General features: G+C 36.8%; 1 protein-coding gene across 1 annotated transcript in view; it reads left to right on the forward strand.

Annotated features, from left to right (window-relative positions):
* Positions 1–18,476, forward strand: part of LOC145328241 (carbohydrate sulfotransferase 11-like) — a 100,918-nt gene that overhangs the window by 44,671 nt on the left and 37,771 nt on the right. Inside the window, exon 7 of the mRNA XM_080171855.1 lies at positions 8,505–8,544. Coding sequence (XP_080027981.1) covers positions 8,505–8,544 — 40 coding nt within the window. The remainder of the gene's footprint in view (positions 1–8,504; positions 8,545–18,476) is intronic.

Genomic DNA, 18,476 nt, shown 5'->3' on the forward strand with positions numbered 1-18,476 from the left:
AGAAAACACTATTGCCAAACATACTAAGACACATATTAGAGTAATTTGAAAAAAATAGCCAATTTGGACCAAGTTTTAGCTCTACAGACGCAAAAATCACATTTACAGGGTGTCCCAAAGTAAAATTTGACAACCTTATAGTCCCGGGTGGTCCAAACCGTTATATACCACATATGCACACAGATAAAACACAGGATTTAAGCCCAAAAAAATGATTTTTTTCGGACAGGTATTTTGGGTATTACGCTAGATATCCAAAATACACTTTTTGTTGGACACCCTGTAAAATTAGAGTTTTAGCCAAAATAGCATTATGTGCGCTTTTTACATGAATAAACGATCATTTTGGTGTATAAAATGTATAGATTGGATGTAAGATTGATGAAAAAATTTATTTTTACAATTGTGAAAAAATGGGTGTTTTTTACATTTTTGTTACCTACCTTCATAGATAGCTAGATATCTAGACATCCAGGGACTCTGAAACTTTTTTTTGACCATCCAGCATCCTTGAATGACCCAACGGACCAAAATATAGAGTATTAACAAAATCGGAGAGGTAGTGCAGAAAAGTTGTACATTTGGCAAATAATGCACCATAAGTATAAGCACAGTTGTTAGTAAATTTGTTACAAAACTACTTAAATAAATTATAAAATGTAAGTATGTATATAAGTACATTGTTAGGATTTCATTACAAAGATGCTGTGATTGTATCATTGTACCTTGTTGTAATTGGAATCAGTATTCCAAAAATCAGATGAATATGATAATGTAATATATAAAATTTTTGTTATATGATATCATGCAAAATTTGAAATCGATAGGATAATACTAACATGTAAAATTAACGAAAAGAACTAACCCTTCCTAACGAACTTACGGACGGATCGACCTGAATTATAGGAAAACGTCGCTTTAAAAAATAATAAAAGATCATAAAATATTTTTTGGCTGACGGATTTTTTTATTTTGTAGCACTTTGAATGCACAGCAACCTAATGTTATAATGCATCATATTTAAATATAGTTTAAAAGTCAAGTGATCAAAAGTATACCAAGAGGGTAGATTCATTGTAGCCTAACAATCTGATGTTATTACGCTGTTTTAGAGACTATAGAGACGCAAAATGTAATCTGAATGTTATAATGTACATTGGCTTTAAAGTAGACACAGACTTAGCGTAAAAACTGTCCATCCATCAAAAATGCTGTCATGTAAAAAGTCAAAATTAATTGTTTCAAGTAGCTGTAATACACCACTGTATTTTAAACATATTGAATTATGAAAAGCAAATTTAGATGTTTATAAATAAGAATGACCATTCGAAAAGAGTCCACATTTAAAAAAGGGTATGGGTAATACAAAAAAAATATATATTGGAAAAGGTTTTGAACAGTCTCAGCTAGCTGCTGCGCGTCTTCGGAGTGTAAGCCTCATTGAAATCGGCATATTAAAACTTTAAAATTGATGTCTAAACATTTTCCTAAACAGACAATCCATCTTTTTAGAATTTATTTGTGTTTAAATTTGAGGCTGAGGCGCGGCCGAAGCGCTGCTGCTGAGCCCTGGTTTTGAACAGGTATTTAGATTTACACACAAATTTAAACACCAAAAAGCAATTATAAATTGGTCTGATATCAATTGTAAGATAAAATATCAAAGTTCCCATAAAACAAATTCTACTATAAAAAAAGTAGTTAATTATTTGTTTGACTGCCAATGAAAGGATTGCTTTAAGAAGTCTAAAAAAAATCGTACCATGGTCTTACAGACAGACAGACGCTAGATTTAGGGTAGCTGTACTGCTATAATATGAGCGTACATATACCAAGAAAAGATGCGAAGTTTGGATAATTTGAAAAGTAAGGCTTCTTTGAAAACGGCAGACATGGTTTTCACCATTAGAGTCAGCCTGTAATTTTTCTAAACAGAATGTTCGTAAAGCGATTGTTTTTCACCAATTAAAATGTAATCATGCAAAAATATCACAGAAGAATTGTGTGATTGGCAGTATGGCTTCGAAATTCATTAATACTTTTTGGATTTGAACCGGTTCTCAGCCAAACTGAAAAATTTTGTATAGTATCGTATTATAGACATATTTATTTGAATAAAAAAAATGAAAAATCATAATATTAATACCAGTTATGTTAATCCGTGCCTTCGCGCCATCGGGACTAACAAAACCGGAATCAAGGATAAAATTTATCGTTTTACTATCCGCGGAAAGTTGTCTATAATACGATTCGATGAATATTATTAATATTGATCTATCCTCATATTTTGGATCTATAAAATATGTTTATATAAAATTGATAAAAAAGAAAAAAATTTTTGTTTGCCAGCTAAAAACTTTTTAAACGAGAAATTAAGCCTATTTGTGATTGGTCTAAACTAACTAATTTCTTTGTGAAAACCGCAGCTAAGCAGCTCTTGTAAACTGTAATTGTGGTAATATGGCAGCATACGGACGGGCATTTTACAGAGTTGCTACGCAGTGGCTTATCAAGTCAAGCCTTCTGCACTAATCCTATTATATCACCATTCACCTCATGACCGCAGATGACCCCATCGGCAGCGGTCAGATTGGACTGGCTAAATAGGGGAGGGGCACGGACACTTAGCAACCCCGCGCCCCTCAGGCAACTATCCTACCGGGAGATGGTGCCTTCCCCTTTACTGCAGCTTACCCCACAGATGCCTACCGCCGCGGGCTACGCCCTTGTCTCCCACACCCCCTTCAAACCTAACTCATTGTTATCATCTATTTTGTATATATATAGTAATCACCCATTGTAAATGTATTCAGTTTAAATATAATTTCTGTATGAGTAAATCCTGCTAGTTTGTTTTGGTAGAATACTTCAAGGCTAGGGGCTCGTTGGATTCGAACTCGCAACCGGTTTGCTGAAACGCTTCGGCTTACCACAACTTGGTGTCAGCATGTTTCAATCGAGCCCTGCAGAAACTAGCCAATTTTACCTCTGATTGGACCCTTTTGCAAGTAAGGGGACAGTCAGCTGCCAATTGAGAAGCCAACTGACCCGCGAGACGGCCTTTTTAGGTCGATTTTCCATCATTTTGAACGCATTATGTAGGCCTCTGGCCTACGGCAAGCAGATTTAGCCTGCTGAAAGCGCCAGTTTACGGCGTTTTTTCCGTACCGTGCGGGAGTAGCGCTAGGTGCGCAGCCACGGTAATCGGATAATTTAGCTCAGACGGCTACAGAACTGAGTCTAATTTGGCAAGTGTAGCTGGGACAAGCCCCAGGACACCCAGGCCAAACCTACGAGACGGACAGCTGCGTAGCTGGTCTCCCTGAGAAGGCAATGTGTGGCTGCGAAGCTTCAGCACACAAGTAAGGCCTACCACTGCGACGGATAGCAGAATTTGAGCTCAAGGTACGGCAGGACGGGACATCAGGTTTGACCTACCAGCCGTGTTCCAGCTCACCACGGACTTCAGCAGCCGGGCCATCTCTGCCATACTCAGCCAATTCCAGGACGGCAAGGAGAGGCTCATTGCCGCCGTGGGGCGCAAGACAACCGACCCCGAGACCCGCTATCCGTCCTGGAAGGGAGAGATGGCCGCCATCATGTATGGGATCCGGAAATTTCACGGCATCTTGTCCTACCGCAGCTTCCAGATCAACACTGATTCCTCAGCCTTGCTACAGATGAAGTCACTGAACACATCCACAGGGATGGTGGCCCGCTGGCAGGAGGAGCTAGCGGCCCTAGACTTCACTGTCTGCCATCGTCCTGGCACCCAGAATACCAATGCCGACGCCCTCAGCCGCCAGGAGGATGACAATATGCCGGCAGCGTCCGCCGAAGAATTAGCCGAACAGGCTGAATATCTCCACCACCTTTGCCAGCTAGGGGAGCCCGCAGCTGGCAGACCCTCCGCAGCACGGCTGGATCCGGCACGAGTCTTAGAAGCCCAGACCCAGGATCCCCTCCTGCTCCGTGTCCGCCAGTGGGTAGCCGACGGAAAAGCCCCAACTAAGGCTGAGCTACGAGGCAAGGACCGGAACGAGCAGCAGTATGCCAGCCGCTTCGCAGCCCTGGGACTCGACGAGCATGGCTGCCTCACCACCACCGACCAGACCCTGACAGGGGAGAGGACAAGATACCTGCTGCCTTCGGCCCTCCAGCAGGACACGTTCTTCCTGGCCCATGGAGCCCCCATGGCTGGGCACTTTGGGATGGACGCCACTATCGCCCGCGTCGCCATGCATTTCTGGTGGCCCAACCTGTCCCGTGACGTCCGCCTGATGGTCCAGACTTGCCCTGAGTGCGTACAGAAGGTCACCAAGGAGAGGCTGAAGTTAGGAATACACGTGCCCTCCCGGCAGGGGTATCCACAGCAAGTCCTGTTCATTGACCTGGTGGGGCCCCTACCAGAGACGCCAGCCGGGAACCGCTACATCCTCACCTGTCAGGATGGGTTCAGCCGGTTTGTCAGCCTCTACGCCATCCCCAACAAGCGCACCCTCACGGTGGCCGAAACCCTACTGCACCGCCACCTGGCCACGTTCGGATGCCCCCTGAAGATCCACTCCGACAATGGGATGGAGTTCACTGGCCAGGTATTCAAGGAACTAGCCTCCAAGCTCGAGATTGGCCTGACACATCCACCACCCTACAACCCGCAGTCCAACCGGGTTGAGAGGTTCCATCGGACGCTCAACACAGGCATGCGGCTGTTCCTTGATAGAGATGACAACAACTGGGAGCCACACTTGCCTGCTATCGCCTTCGCCTACAACACCAAGGCCTGCAGATCCACGGGCGTGACCCCTTTCCTGGCCTACTTTGGGAGAGAGGCCAAGCTCCCGGTGGAACTGGTACTCCGGCTGCCAGACACTGAATATGCCTCAGTCCCAGCCAACGTCCAAGCCCTCCTGCAACAATACCACGCCGTGTACAACGCAATCCAGCAGCGAGAGGAGGGAACCATCCAAAGGAGCGCGGCCGCTTACGAGGGCACGGCCAAATACGAAGTTGGAGACCTGGTCTGGTATCTGGCCCCCCGCCTGGTGCCAGGGAAGTCAGCCAAGATTACCAAGAGATGGACTGGCCCCTGGAAGGTAGTGAGACGGGCCACAGACGTCCACTACGTCATCAGACCCGCCTCTCCAACAGCCAAGATCTCGGAAATCACCGCGCATGTCGGCCGACTGCGCAAATACACAGGAGATGTCACCGCCCAGCAGATTCCAACGGACATCCAAGACGACCTGGACGGCGACGAGGACGCCACTGAGCTGCCGGCCGGAGCTGCCGCGTTGCCAGCTAGTGAACCAGGACAGTTTCCAGTGTACCAGCCGGCAGCCGCCGCCCCACAGCTTAGCGGCCAGGATCGTGACCCGGTAGAAGAGAACCTGCAGCACCAACCCAACGAACCACCGCTGGCGCCGCCGGCCCCAGAACCACCTAGGGATGCAGTCTGGAACCCTGATGCGGACATGGAGCCCCTGCCTGCCAGCAGCGAGCCTACAGGAGAAAAGCGGCCACTGAGATGGAAGTGGCGGCCCCAGAGGGTGAAGCCGAAGCGATGTGTCCCCTCGAGATGACAGCCGTCCCCATCCGGGTGGGAGCTAAGAGGCCGAGCAACCTGGACAAGATGGGCGCCCCTATGGAATTCTACGCGCCTTCTACCATCGTTGTACCCCCCTTGGGAGCCTCTAGAGTGAGCCTAGGCCTCCGTGTTCAGCTACCAGCCGAGACAGAGATAGTCCTGCAAACAAGGCCGAATTTCCAACGCCGAGGCCTGGCCGTCGCCAACCCTCAGCTGGGAGCCAACCGGGAGTTGACAATGCTGATATCCAACCACAGCCAGACCGAGCAGCGAGTGTCCCGCGGAGCCTGTGTAGCCAGGGCTGTCCTGCACCGAGCTGTGCCCCAGGGAGAGGCTGCCGTTTCCCATGGTTCAAGGCCTGGTGGCTCGGGGGCCCCGCAGCCCTTGAAGGGGAGGTTGTGGTAATACGGCAGCATACGGACGGGCATTTTACAGAGTTGCTACGCAGTGGCTTATCAAGTCAAGCCTTCTGCACTAATCCTATTATATCACCAGTCACCTCATGACCGCAGATGACCCCATCGGCAGCGGTCAGATTGGACTGGCTAAATAGGGGAGGGGAACGGACACTTAGCAACCCCGCGCCCCTCAGGCAACTATCCTACCGGGAGATGGTGCCTTCCCCTTTACTGCAGCTTACCCCACAGATGCCTACCGCCGCGGGCTACGCCCTTGTCTCCCACACCCCCTTCAAACCTAACTCATTGTTATCATCTATTTTGTATATATATAGTAATCACCCATTGTAAATGTATTCAGTTTAAATATAATTTCTGTATGAGTAAATCCTGCTAGTTTGTTTTGGTAGAATACTTCAAGGCTAGGGGCTCGTTGGAATCGAACTCGCAACCGGTGAGCTGAAACGCTTCGGCTTACCACATAATTAACGCCCTTTGTATACAGACCGCTCTTTTTCTGTATGATAGACATTATCTAGATACACACTCTCTAAATCAGCCAATAGGAAGACAGTGGAGGAATAACCCGGTCATACTATTGGTTAGAAAGTGTACAAAATAGTCTTATTTCTTAGGATTAAGCTTTGCTAGCTTAAATTATATCGTGTAAAGATTTCTCCACTCGTGTAATGTGAAGAATATGACAAAACATGTGACATAAGTCAGCTATAAATAGTTGACTTATCTAGGGTAGAGCTAGCATTCGGTAAATTATATCCTTGAAAAAAATTTTCGCTGTATAACAAACATAAATAAAGGTGTTTGACTGCTACAAGTTTGACGAATTTTGGGACCATATTAACCATCTAGATATGCTATGTATATTTCAGTATGAAGGTGTCCATATTACTCATATGATTCTATCTTTCTATCTGCACCTATCTATCTTTGTGTGCCTATCTATCTTTCTATCTGCACCTATCTATCTTTCTATCTGCACCTATCTATCTTTGTGTGCCTATCTATCTTTCTATCTGCACCTATCTATCTTTCTATCTGCACCTATCTATCTTTGTGTGCCTATCTATCTTTCTATCTGCACCTATCTATCTTGCTATCTGCACCTATCTATCTTTCTATCTGCACCTATCTATCTTTGTGTGCCTATCCATCTTTCTATCTGCACCTATCTATCTTTCTATCTGCACCTATCTATCTTTCTATCTGCACCTATCTATCTTTCTATCTGCACCTATCTATCTTTGTGTGCCTATCTATCTTTCTATCTGCACCTATTTATCTTTCTATCTGCACCTATCTATCTTTCTATCTGCACCTATCTATCTTTGTGTGCCTATCTATCTTTCTATCTGCACCTATCTATCTTTCTATCTGCACCTATCTATCTTTGTGTGCCTATCTATCTTTCTATCTGCACCTATCTATCTTTCTATCTGCACCTATCTATCTTTCTATCTGCACCTATCTATCTTTCTATCTGCACTTATCTATCTTTCTATCTGCGCCTATCTATCTTTCTATCTGAACCTATATATCTTTGTGTGCCTATCTATCTTTCTATCTGCACCTATCTATCTTTCTATCTGCACCTATCCATGTTCGTGTGTCTAACTATCTTGTAATTTGGCAGTATGAGAACAAATTGTTCTTCGGCGCTCATTTATATTTTCTATTAATGGATATATTATTACTTGGATGTTACGCCAGATTTTCTTTTTCTCTAATAAATGAAACATGCAGCGAGATAAACTATTTATTTCCTCGATCCACCCTTTTTACCCCATCCCCACCCCTGACCAATAAATCAGTTATATATTAACAACCTAAATTGACGACAATATTTAAGCTGTTATAAAATCAACGTATATATTTTATATCCATTTTTGTTGCCTAAATAAAAATCTTTATTTTCAATTCAAAATTATGTTTTAATGTGAGGCTCCCTATTGTAGTTTTTGCGGCTTGAATATCAAGAAAATAGCCTAAAGCTATCCTAGGAAATATAAGATTCTAATGTAAAGTAAAACCAAAATGACTATCGATAAAATATTTCTTTCTTCAAACAATACTTTATATTTAAGGGGAAAAATTAATTTGAGATCGGAGAATTTAACGTACGAACGAAAAAGCATCGTTTTAATTATCTTAGACGAGATAAAAATAAAAAAAATGGAAGTAATTTGTAAGATATTAATGCAGTGGCTTGCTGTAGAAAGGTGTCAACTCAAATTGAAAAATTGGAGAGTCCTTCCTCTTATTTATTCCCTTATCGTTTCACACCTCCCTGGTGAATTACTGTGCACGACGCCTCTGTTTTAATGCATAACAGGGACTATCGGCATCTCTCCTTGCCTTTAGTATCTTTGTTTTTAGAGTTTTAGGTAGAAATACTGTTTTGCTTTAAGTATGATGTAAGTAAGTAATTAATAGAAGAATTTTATTTACTTTTGATTAAAAAAACGAGTAAACCATAAATTAATACAATATTTCTGTTTAAGGTCGCTTCATCTTCTGTAGTCAAGACTTTCTTATTTCTAGGTAGGATTTTATTATTTTTTACAGTATGGCTTCAATGGATCACAACCGGTTCTCAGCCATACTAAAAAACATGTATAGCATTATATTACAGATATATTTCCAAGATTTAAAAAAAAAAGTTACTACCAGTTTTGTTAGACCGGTCATTCTAAGCCAAAACTGGATTTCTGTTTTAATTTTTCATTTTAATATTCACGGAAAGCTGTCTTTAATACGATGAGATATAAAACTAATATATTTACTCTATCCTCTTGCATTTTACCTCCAAAGGTAGGCTTTGGGGTCTAGCAAACCATATTAAATGTTTTAGTGGGTAAAATATATATTATATATAGTGTAATGTTAAAAATTAATTGAACAGAAAGTCAAAGAATTATTTTTAACATTACAATTTATTATCTTTTATTTATGTTTACGCATACAGTACAATTTTTATGATATCTAGCCAATTATGTAATTCCCACACGTATTTTACATGTACACATATGTATATTGATTGATTTTTAACACGCGAATCCTGTTCTTTAAAGATTTGCTTCTGTGTCTATAGTTCTTAAAACTTTAATTAATACTAATGGTTAAAAATTTAAGTGCAACTATTCAAAGACTCATTGTAAAGTTCTGACTTCTAGTTATTATTATAGTTATTTGCATCGTATTATGGACAGCTTTTCGCGGATATTCAAATGAAAAATTACAAAACTTATATTTATTTCATTATCCATTGAAAATTGTCTGTAATATAATGCTATACATGATTTTTCAGTACGACCGAGAACCAGTGATAATTTAGCGGATTTTAATGTTAGATACTGTTAAATCCATATGGAAGCGCACAGCCTTGTTTTTTAATGTTTGTTGATTTTTAAAAAGTCACAGATAATGCACAATAAATTTTTATAGTGTTTACATTCAATAAGGAAGCTTATACATTGTTCACAAAGGGTCATAAATTAAGAGCCAATTTAGCACTGGTTATTCTAAACAAAAATGCAGTGCTTTTCTATTAAATAAAAAAAATAATTAAATCAACCTACTTATCCGTAACAGAAATTTACAATTAATATCTTATTTTCTAAGGAAGTTTTATATCGTAAAAAAATTAATTTTGGTTTTTAACAAAATATGCCTTAAAATTGTTATTACTTTATTTTCTTTATTGTTTTCGTAAGCCTAATTTTGAGTATTAAGCCTGTTATTGATCAAATTTTAAAGTAATTATAGTATAGATTTAACTACATAAAAAAGTTAGATATATGATTTTTAGTATGGCATAGACAACAATTAGAACCGGTCCTTAGCCATACTGAAAAATCATGTATATCATTGTATTACAGACAATTTTCCACGAATATTAAAATAAAAATAATAAAAGGAATACTAGTATAGTATTGTTAGTCTTTCTTCTGACCCTTTGGGCCAACAAAACTGGTTTTAATCTTAATTTTTTTTATTTTAATATCCGCGGAAAGCTGTCTTACACGATGCGTTAAAAAACTGTTAGAGTCTTTTATTCAAAATATTCCCCTCTAAATTTCAACATGTTAATTAACCCTTACAGATCGGGCCCCAATTCCCACCTTAATAGATCGGGGGGGGGGGGGGGCTCCAAGAGCCCCCCCCCTCTATCTCGGCTCCTGGTACAGATAAAGACGTAATTTTTTTTTCTGGTGGTTCATGTGTATTTTTAGAGAAAATTACTTTTTCTAGTCATAGCAGTCAGACCGCTCCTTAGCCGCTTTTTAGCGGCCAGCCGCTAAATCTTAAAACAGCTGTAGAGCGGCCAATTTTGCAGCTAGGATGACCAAATTTTAGGACGAACTTTTATTTTTCATAACAAAGAAATTACTTTTTCTGATCATCGCCGAAAAACGGCAAATAACGGAAACCGCCATTTTCGGCGGTTACGGCGGTAAAACGGCGGTTGGCAGCGCAAATTAATATTTTTATCTGTTTATTATTGCTCAAGGACTTACCAAAAAAAATTATAGGTCTCTAGCTGTAATAGAAGCCACGATATTCATGATATATATCTGTAGTAAAAGCCAGACAAAAATCGGTCATAAAGTCGGTCAGGGAGCGGTCAAACGGTCATAACACCACTTTTCTCAGAAGGCCATTGATATCTAAGTATTCACCAAAAAATATTTAGGTTTCTACCTTATACACAAAAGTCATAATGTAGAAATTAAGATTTATTTAGAATTTTTTCAAATTTTTTTTGGCTACCCAACCGACTTTGACCGGACACCACGACCGACACAGACCAGATGTCCTAATAAAATCAACTTTTGCCGACGTATAATTACTAAACTTAAAAAGTCATAAAGTTACAGCTCTCCATCTTACCTACAAAAAAAATGAGATTGAAAAAACTAGAAGGGGGGGCTCTTGGAGCCCCTCCCCCCCCCCCGATCTGTAAGGGTTAAACAAGAAAAATTAGGACCACAATTCTTTAGAGAAAAGTTTGTTAAAACTTGTGTTATTTCATTTTTTTAAAAGACAGAAAAGTTCTAATTTTGTTATACAGTACATTCCCGTATCTCTGTAATTTAAAAAATATAAATCAATCAAAGTTAACAGTTTGAATGATTTTTTGTAGCAAAGCTACTCTCAAAAATAACTTAGTGCATAGTAAGCAAATGACTAACTTTATTTCCAGTAAGGCCTCAGAAACCATAGCACTGGTTCTCATCCATAATGAAAAATCATAAATCGTTTCGTATTACGGACAATTTTCTGTGAATATTAAAATAAAAATCATAAAATTAATACCAGTTTTGTTTTAGTCTTATACACAACACAACAGGTATTTTTATATCCTCGGAAACCTGCCTATAATACGACGCTATAAATAACGATTCTTAACTTTTCAAAAACATGAATAAAGGTTGAATATTAAGATTTTCAGTCATCTTAGGGGATAAGACAATGGACGATAAATTAGTTTACATCCCAAATGACGGTTAACAAAATTACCATTTCTATATGACATTGTACTTTTTACCAAAAAAACGTTACAGTTACAGTTATTGATACAACACTTACATAAATACACGTCCTTGTATATGAACAAATAAAATGTTTATAACGTTATCTGGTACATGTTAATACATGTTATATGTCCAATTTCTTCATTTGTAATAGTGTTATTTTTATACAATTAAAATGTTTAAATAGTCTAATTATTGAAAGCTTTTCTATAGTTAGGGTCTGTACGTCCGTATGTCATAGTTAGCTCTTTTCGTTAATTTAGGCATGTTAGAATTGTCGTACCGATATCGAACTTTGGATAATTCCTATGGAATGTACATCATATAATCGTCCATTGTCTTATCCCTTTATGTCCCTGAATATATTGAAAACACACATCTTTATGAAAACAAAGCATATAGAATATACGTGGATAGATTGACAGGGGAAATTTTAAGTGAATTCAACTTGCTAATATAGACACCATTTATTGAACTTCTCATTTATCCAGTATGAGGAGAGGGGATGGAGTAAAGAGGGTTGATGGGGAAATTTAAGCCAGCTTCGAGTTTTAACATCCAACATCCAAGTAATAATATATCGATTATGAAAACACAACACAGAGCTTTAATATTAGATATGCAACCAAGACAAGAAACTAAATAGTTGTACTTTTCATTCTACAGCAAGCGTTATAAATAAAAGTACTGTTTTTAGATAACCTAATGTATTGGTTATATAAATTAAATTAACAAACTAAAAGCTAAGTTTGATATAACAAACAAATATTATGAAAACTAGAAACGTTTTTAAATATTTATCTCTTTAAATGGATGAACGAACTGACCAATAAATAAGGTCCATGCTAGCAAGCTAAATTGACCACAAATTTTAACCTGTATATTTAATATATATCCACATACATCATATATTCATTCTTATAATTATTCTATGATTTTCATTTTGATATTCGTTGAAAATTGCTTGCAATTTGTTGCTAAATATAATCTTTCAGTATGGCTGAGAACCGGTTGTAATCCGGCGGATATTACTCGGTTTTAAAAAAGAAATAAAGTATTAGTTCTCAGTATAGATCCCTTATAAGAAAACAAAGAATGATTTAAATTTGTTGGTATAGCCCAAATTATCTCCCAATATAAACAATTTTATCTCCATGAATATAAAGGAGTTTGGGTAGAGTGTGCATAATAATATATCCCCTTTTTGCACGCATCTGGATAAGGCAACGGGCGATAGATGTACTTACCCAATGATGATTTACAAAATTTCTCCTTATTTAGATAGAAAAGTGGATACTATTAATTTTGTACCAACCAAAGTAACTAAATATTTAATATAGTTTTTAAAAAATTGGGTACCAGTGTAATTCACAGTTCAATGTTTCCTCCCCTCTTCATATAATCATTGAGAGGTTACCTTTACTTCAAATTGACTACATAAGATCGTATGATGTTGATTGTTCTAGAGTTTTTATGTCTAAATGCGAGTTTGTGTATATATTGGTAACAAATACCCAGTACTCCAAAAATATAATCAACTTGAAAGGTACAATAACCATAATACTTCTTACAAAGGTAAATTAACAATTTGTTTCAAAATATCTTTCTTTTTATATATGTACAGTGCAAAATCGGACTGTAAATTGTCCTGTCATCTTATGTATGTATGTTATGGGAACCAAAAAGTTCCAATCAATTGTGGATGGGCCACGTTTTTTGGCAGAAATTTGTGAGGAGTAACTGTTGTTCCCTTCATTCAATTATACCAGGAATATAGAATATTGGTGTTATTAATTTTAAAAGTTTAAAACTTATCTATAAATTGGCTATGTCCATTTTCAACAATTTGCTCTTTAGCAGTTTTCTTAGTTATTGGTTGTTATAAAATTCAGATTAGATTTAAAGTGCTTTCATACAAAGTGTTGGTTAAGCACCTATATACCCCCAATTATTTTAAAAATAAATGGGGATGGAAAATAGTTTCCTGCGGTAAACTAAACCTAACCCAACCTAACGAGACCTGAAGTAATAAATAAACAAACGAAAATTACCTCAACCTTTCATTTGATTTTTTTTCTCAAACTAATTGATGAAATAGGCTTCATATCAACCGACTGTCCTGAAATCTTTCCCTATTTTAAAGGCGAAACCTCATATTAGTCCTATTATTTTTAAATTTTTCTTTTTTATTTTATATTCTCTATCCCTAAATATTTGGGGGGTTTTTATTGACAAAAGAAGTGCTAACAGAACATCAATAGTTCAATATATTTTTTCAGTCTATCAAGAAAAGATAGCTTTTCTTAATTCATTTTGAAAATATAATTTTTTTCACATATATTAAACTTGGAGTCCTGAAATTATAGAGTATTATTAAGCAAGCGTGGCAACGCTATAATAGTTATTGGAAGCACAGTAGGTTTTTTATCGTCTTACTCTCAACCGTTAGACGCAACTAAAAGCTAGGGGCGAATTGGTTACCATAATCTATATAGCACTGTTTCAAAATCATGAATCTAAAAGTCAGCTTTCAAATAAAAGCAAAAAAACACAATAGGTTAAGAGTTATGCATTTGCACTTGGAAAATTTGACTTGCATATCTTCTTTATCTATCTTTCTATCTATTTGCATAACTCTATCTATCTATCTGGATATCTAGTATCTATCTTGTAAGTAATACTGAGAGATGCAAAATTTTTATGATATCTTTATCACTGAAATTGAGTAGAAAAACACAGTGCAATTTTAAAGGAATTTGAAATAATTTAATTCATATTTCTCAAAACAATGTATGCATATAATTTAAAAGAATGTCTTGGCACCAAACAGGCACAACTTTTTAACATGAACAGTTAGGACTTTCAGAAGATATTCGAGCAATTAAAGAGTATATTGTCTGTTTGGAAAGAAACGATTAGTTATCATTGGTTGTTGAACTTGACACTTGATTCCAATTTTTGTCCACCGTGGATTGAAAATAGATAAAGTTTAGTTATTTGCATGCATCATGTTTGTTGCAAAAGAAAGCTTAGAATTACAATCAAATATGTCAAAATTGTTTATGCATTAGTCAAGCAATTTTTGCATACATAGTAGGCAATTTTTTTAATGGAGCGAAGTATCTCTTTAATAAAATACTTTTCCTCTGTCAAATTGTTGTTTAAAAATGTTTTTTTTTGTATTTAGGAGACATGGCTTCAGGTTGTATTCTAAATTATACTTAAACTATAATGTATGCTCAAAAAATGGATTTATTATTACATAGATCGTACATTTAATGATAATCATGTATTATAATGAAGCAAAACTTGTAGCGGGCTAAAAAACGACTCAACCCCCCTTTACCCTCTAGCCGCCCCTTTTTCTGAATGAAAGAACTGGCCAATAAATGACAGGGGAAGTAGCCACCTAAATTGAGGCCAATTTGTCTCATGTCATAATATCCACGTATATTCTAAGGTACAAGTGATTTTGCCTCACCTCAAAGTTTAGAGGCTAGGGGAGAAGGGGGTGTTAGCAAAGTTGGTGCAATTTTTTAGACAAGTTTTAGTTTTTTACATTCCTTTATTTCTTTGAAGAAATTTCTTCGTGTAAGGTTGGGAGTAACTGCTTTAAATTGCTAAAGTTGTTAGGTTTTATGTTGCTTTAAAACACGATTTTAATAAAAAAAAATCCTATATCTTTCCAGAAAACTTTTAGAGTCATAAACGGAGGACATAAAAAAATAGTAATACTAGCAGCTCCGCCCCTAGGATCTTGAGACTTCTAGTATTCGAATAGGTAGGAAAGGGTAGAAAATAGCATGTAACCATCCTAGGACCTACGCGACGCTTTCATAATAAACTCATTTATAAACATAATGAACTCATTTAGCTAAGTATTTTTTTATATCTCAAGCTTCAGACAAAACAAGGATGACAACATCCATAAAAGCGAAGCACTGAAACGGTAGGACAAACGAACATTAACACTTGTATAGTTTCAGAACTGAATAATCCTAATATAAATGTATAAGAGTCAAAGCAAAATTGTGAGTAAATTTGTTAAAAACCTGCTTGATACAGGATAATGTTTATGGACATACTTACATTTTTAGGACTTGATTATAGAGTTGCTTCGTTTATTACATTATACTTTGTTGTCCCAGGAAACAATATACCAAAAATCAGATCAATCGGATAATTAGATCACATAAAAATTTGATGTTAAAAAAGTAAAAAAATCATCATGTTTAAAATGGACGTACGGACATTTTGGTAATGATTATAGAGTTGCTACGCTTTCTAAATCGTACCTAACTGCTAAAGGAATCACCATGCAAAATTTGAAATCGATAGGACAATTCTAACATGCCTAAATTAACGAAAAAAGCTATCCGTTACGGACGGACGGACCGACCATAATTATAGAAAAGCTTCGCTTTTAAAAACGTACTACTTTATATAACAGGGTGTAATAATGGGCTAAAGAAGTATTGCAATCACATTTCCTCCTTGGGATGGACAGACGGACATTTTCCACTGTGGCTTTTAAAACTTTTGATATCCAAAGGATTAGAACCGGTTCTCAGCCATACTGAAAAATCATTTATAGCATCGCAATACAGACAAGTTTCCATGAATAGTAAAATAAAATCATAATATTAATATCAGTTTTGTTATCACCGGGCCTTCGTCCCATGTTTCGCTAACGAAAATGATTTTAATCTTTTTATTTTTATATCTACCGAAAGCTGTCTATAATACAATGTGATAAATAGCTATTCAAACTGTTATCAATGCTTTATTTATTTTTAACTGTAAACCCCAAATTTTTCCAACAAAAGCCTAATTTTGAATAACCATTAATCAGATATTATGTATGATCTAGCCATATAACTAAATTCTGCATAGTCTGTTATCATCATCATTATAATACGGAGCAGAGCTTTATATAATTTACTATTTCGGATTATTTTTTTCATAAAGAAAACAAGGACTACTTTGTTTAAAAAGCAAATCATCTATAATACAAAGTAGAACGATGTCTGTCTGTTTGTGTGTTTGTTTGTCTGTTTGTAGCGAAGGATCTCGCTAACCGCTGAACCGATCGGGTTCTCCTTTACATAGCTTCTCATAGGTCCCGGGAAGGTTTATAACTATTATCTTGGGGGGTGGGACACCACCAACCCCCCAAAAAATGAAAAATACCCCCCCCCAAAAAAAATTTTCTTATTAAAATTAAAATTAAAACAGTTGGGTCTAATACCCCCCCCCCCAAAAAAAAAATCCCCCTTCAATTTTTTTAAAAAAATTTTCTTTTAAATCTTAAATACAAAAAAATTTGTTTCAACAAACCTCTTGGGGCAAAGCCCCTAGAGGCTAGGGGCGAAGCCGCTAGTATTATATAAAGTAGAATGATTTTTTGTCTGTAGCTGAAAATATTGAACCAATTGGAAGCTTTACAAAGTGTCTCAAAAATCAGCCGTGTGACGTCATAAAAATGAACGATTATCAATTATCTCTTTTTTTAGATGTTTCCTTTCCCACTTTCCATTTTTATGACGTTACACGGCTGATCTTTTGAGACACTTTGTAAAGCTTCTTTAAATAAGCAGTGGCAATGGCAAAGTTTGACGGATTTTGGTGTCAGATTGACAGTCTATATCTTGTATATTTATTGTGTATAACCTATATTCAGATTTGTTGATGATATAAACGGTTTTGAACAAATAATGACCCTTGAAATGGAGAACAGAACAGGGAGCTAAAGGGATAAGACAATGGCTGATAAATTGATATACATCCCCAATGACGATACACAAAATTACCAATTCTGTTAATTATAATTAAAAGGTTGAAATGTTTAGAAACTTAATTTAATAAACCAACCAATCAAAATTCAATAAAGTCCCTAAAGTTATTAAGCCAACTAATAAGAAAATGTTATTATAAAACTTTGGGGACTAGTGTAATAATAGTCCAAAGTCTCCTGTCTCCCTGAGAACAGAATAAAGATTTGTTATCAAAGGATCTTCATATTTTAGTTTTATAATTCATATGTTCAATGAGGTATTTTTTATGTAAAGAAAATGATAATATCACTTTAACCCATTTATTATCGCATCGTACTATAGACAAATTTACGCAAATAGTAAAAAGTAATAAATATAAGATTCTTTCCAGATTTGTTAACCCCGATGGTCTAAAGGCCGGTGCAAACAAAACTGATACGATTTTTATTTTATTATTTGTGGAAAATGGTCTGCAATACAATGCTATACATAATGTTTCAGTGTGGCTGAGAACCTGTTCTTTTCCAGCGGATATTAATCGGTTTCCATACTGGAAATTAATTTGAAATAAATAGTAGTACCTATACAAAATTTACAAACAAATTAAATTTAAATAGTATCCTTTTAAATATCCCTAAAAGTAGCCACATCCATAATAGTTAGCATATTACAATATGCGCACTTGTTCAAAGAAAGGGATACAAAATCTCAAGAATTAATTTGAGGGACATTTCAATGAAAAAAAGAACTAATTGTATCATTTATATTTGTTCAAGAACGAAACCAATGTCTAGGACTTATTGATATCATAGACGTCGCAGGGTAGGAGTAAAGGAAGTGTTTACAACGAAACTCCACATTTTACTCCACTCAACAATTTTGAATAAAAATAGTAGATTTCCCCCTCAAAAATCTAAATACCCACATTTTCTCCCCTCAAAAAAAAAAAGCTTGGGCACCCCTGTTTTTAGGGGAATATCAAAAAATTTAGCCCTTTATCGTGATTAGCAGCTAATTTTTTTTATAAAACTTATCCTTCTCCTGTAAACATATATGACATACTAATTTATTAAAACTAGGAATAAGGCTTAAATGAATACACATTATTTATGTTTTAAACATCATTCAATCTTTTCTTTTCTATGAGCCATTTATCTTGGTAACC

The sequence above is a fragment of the Acartia tonsa genome, chromosome 9 (assembly GCF_053477335.1).
Source record: "Acartia tonsa isolate MP-2025a chromosome 9, ASM5347733v1, whole genome shotgun sequence".
Classification (NCBI taxonomy): domain Eukaryota; kingdom Metazoa; phylum Arthropoda; class Copepoda; order Calanoida; family Acartiidae; genus Acartia; species Acartia tonsa.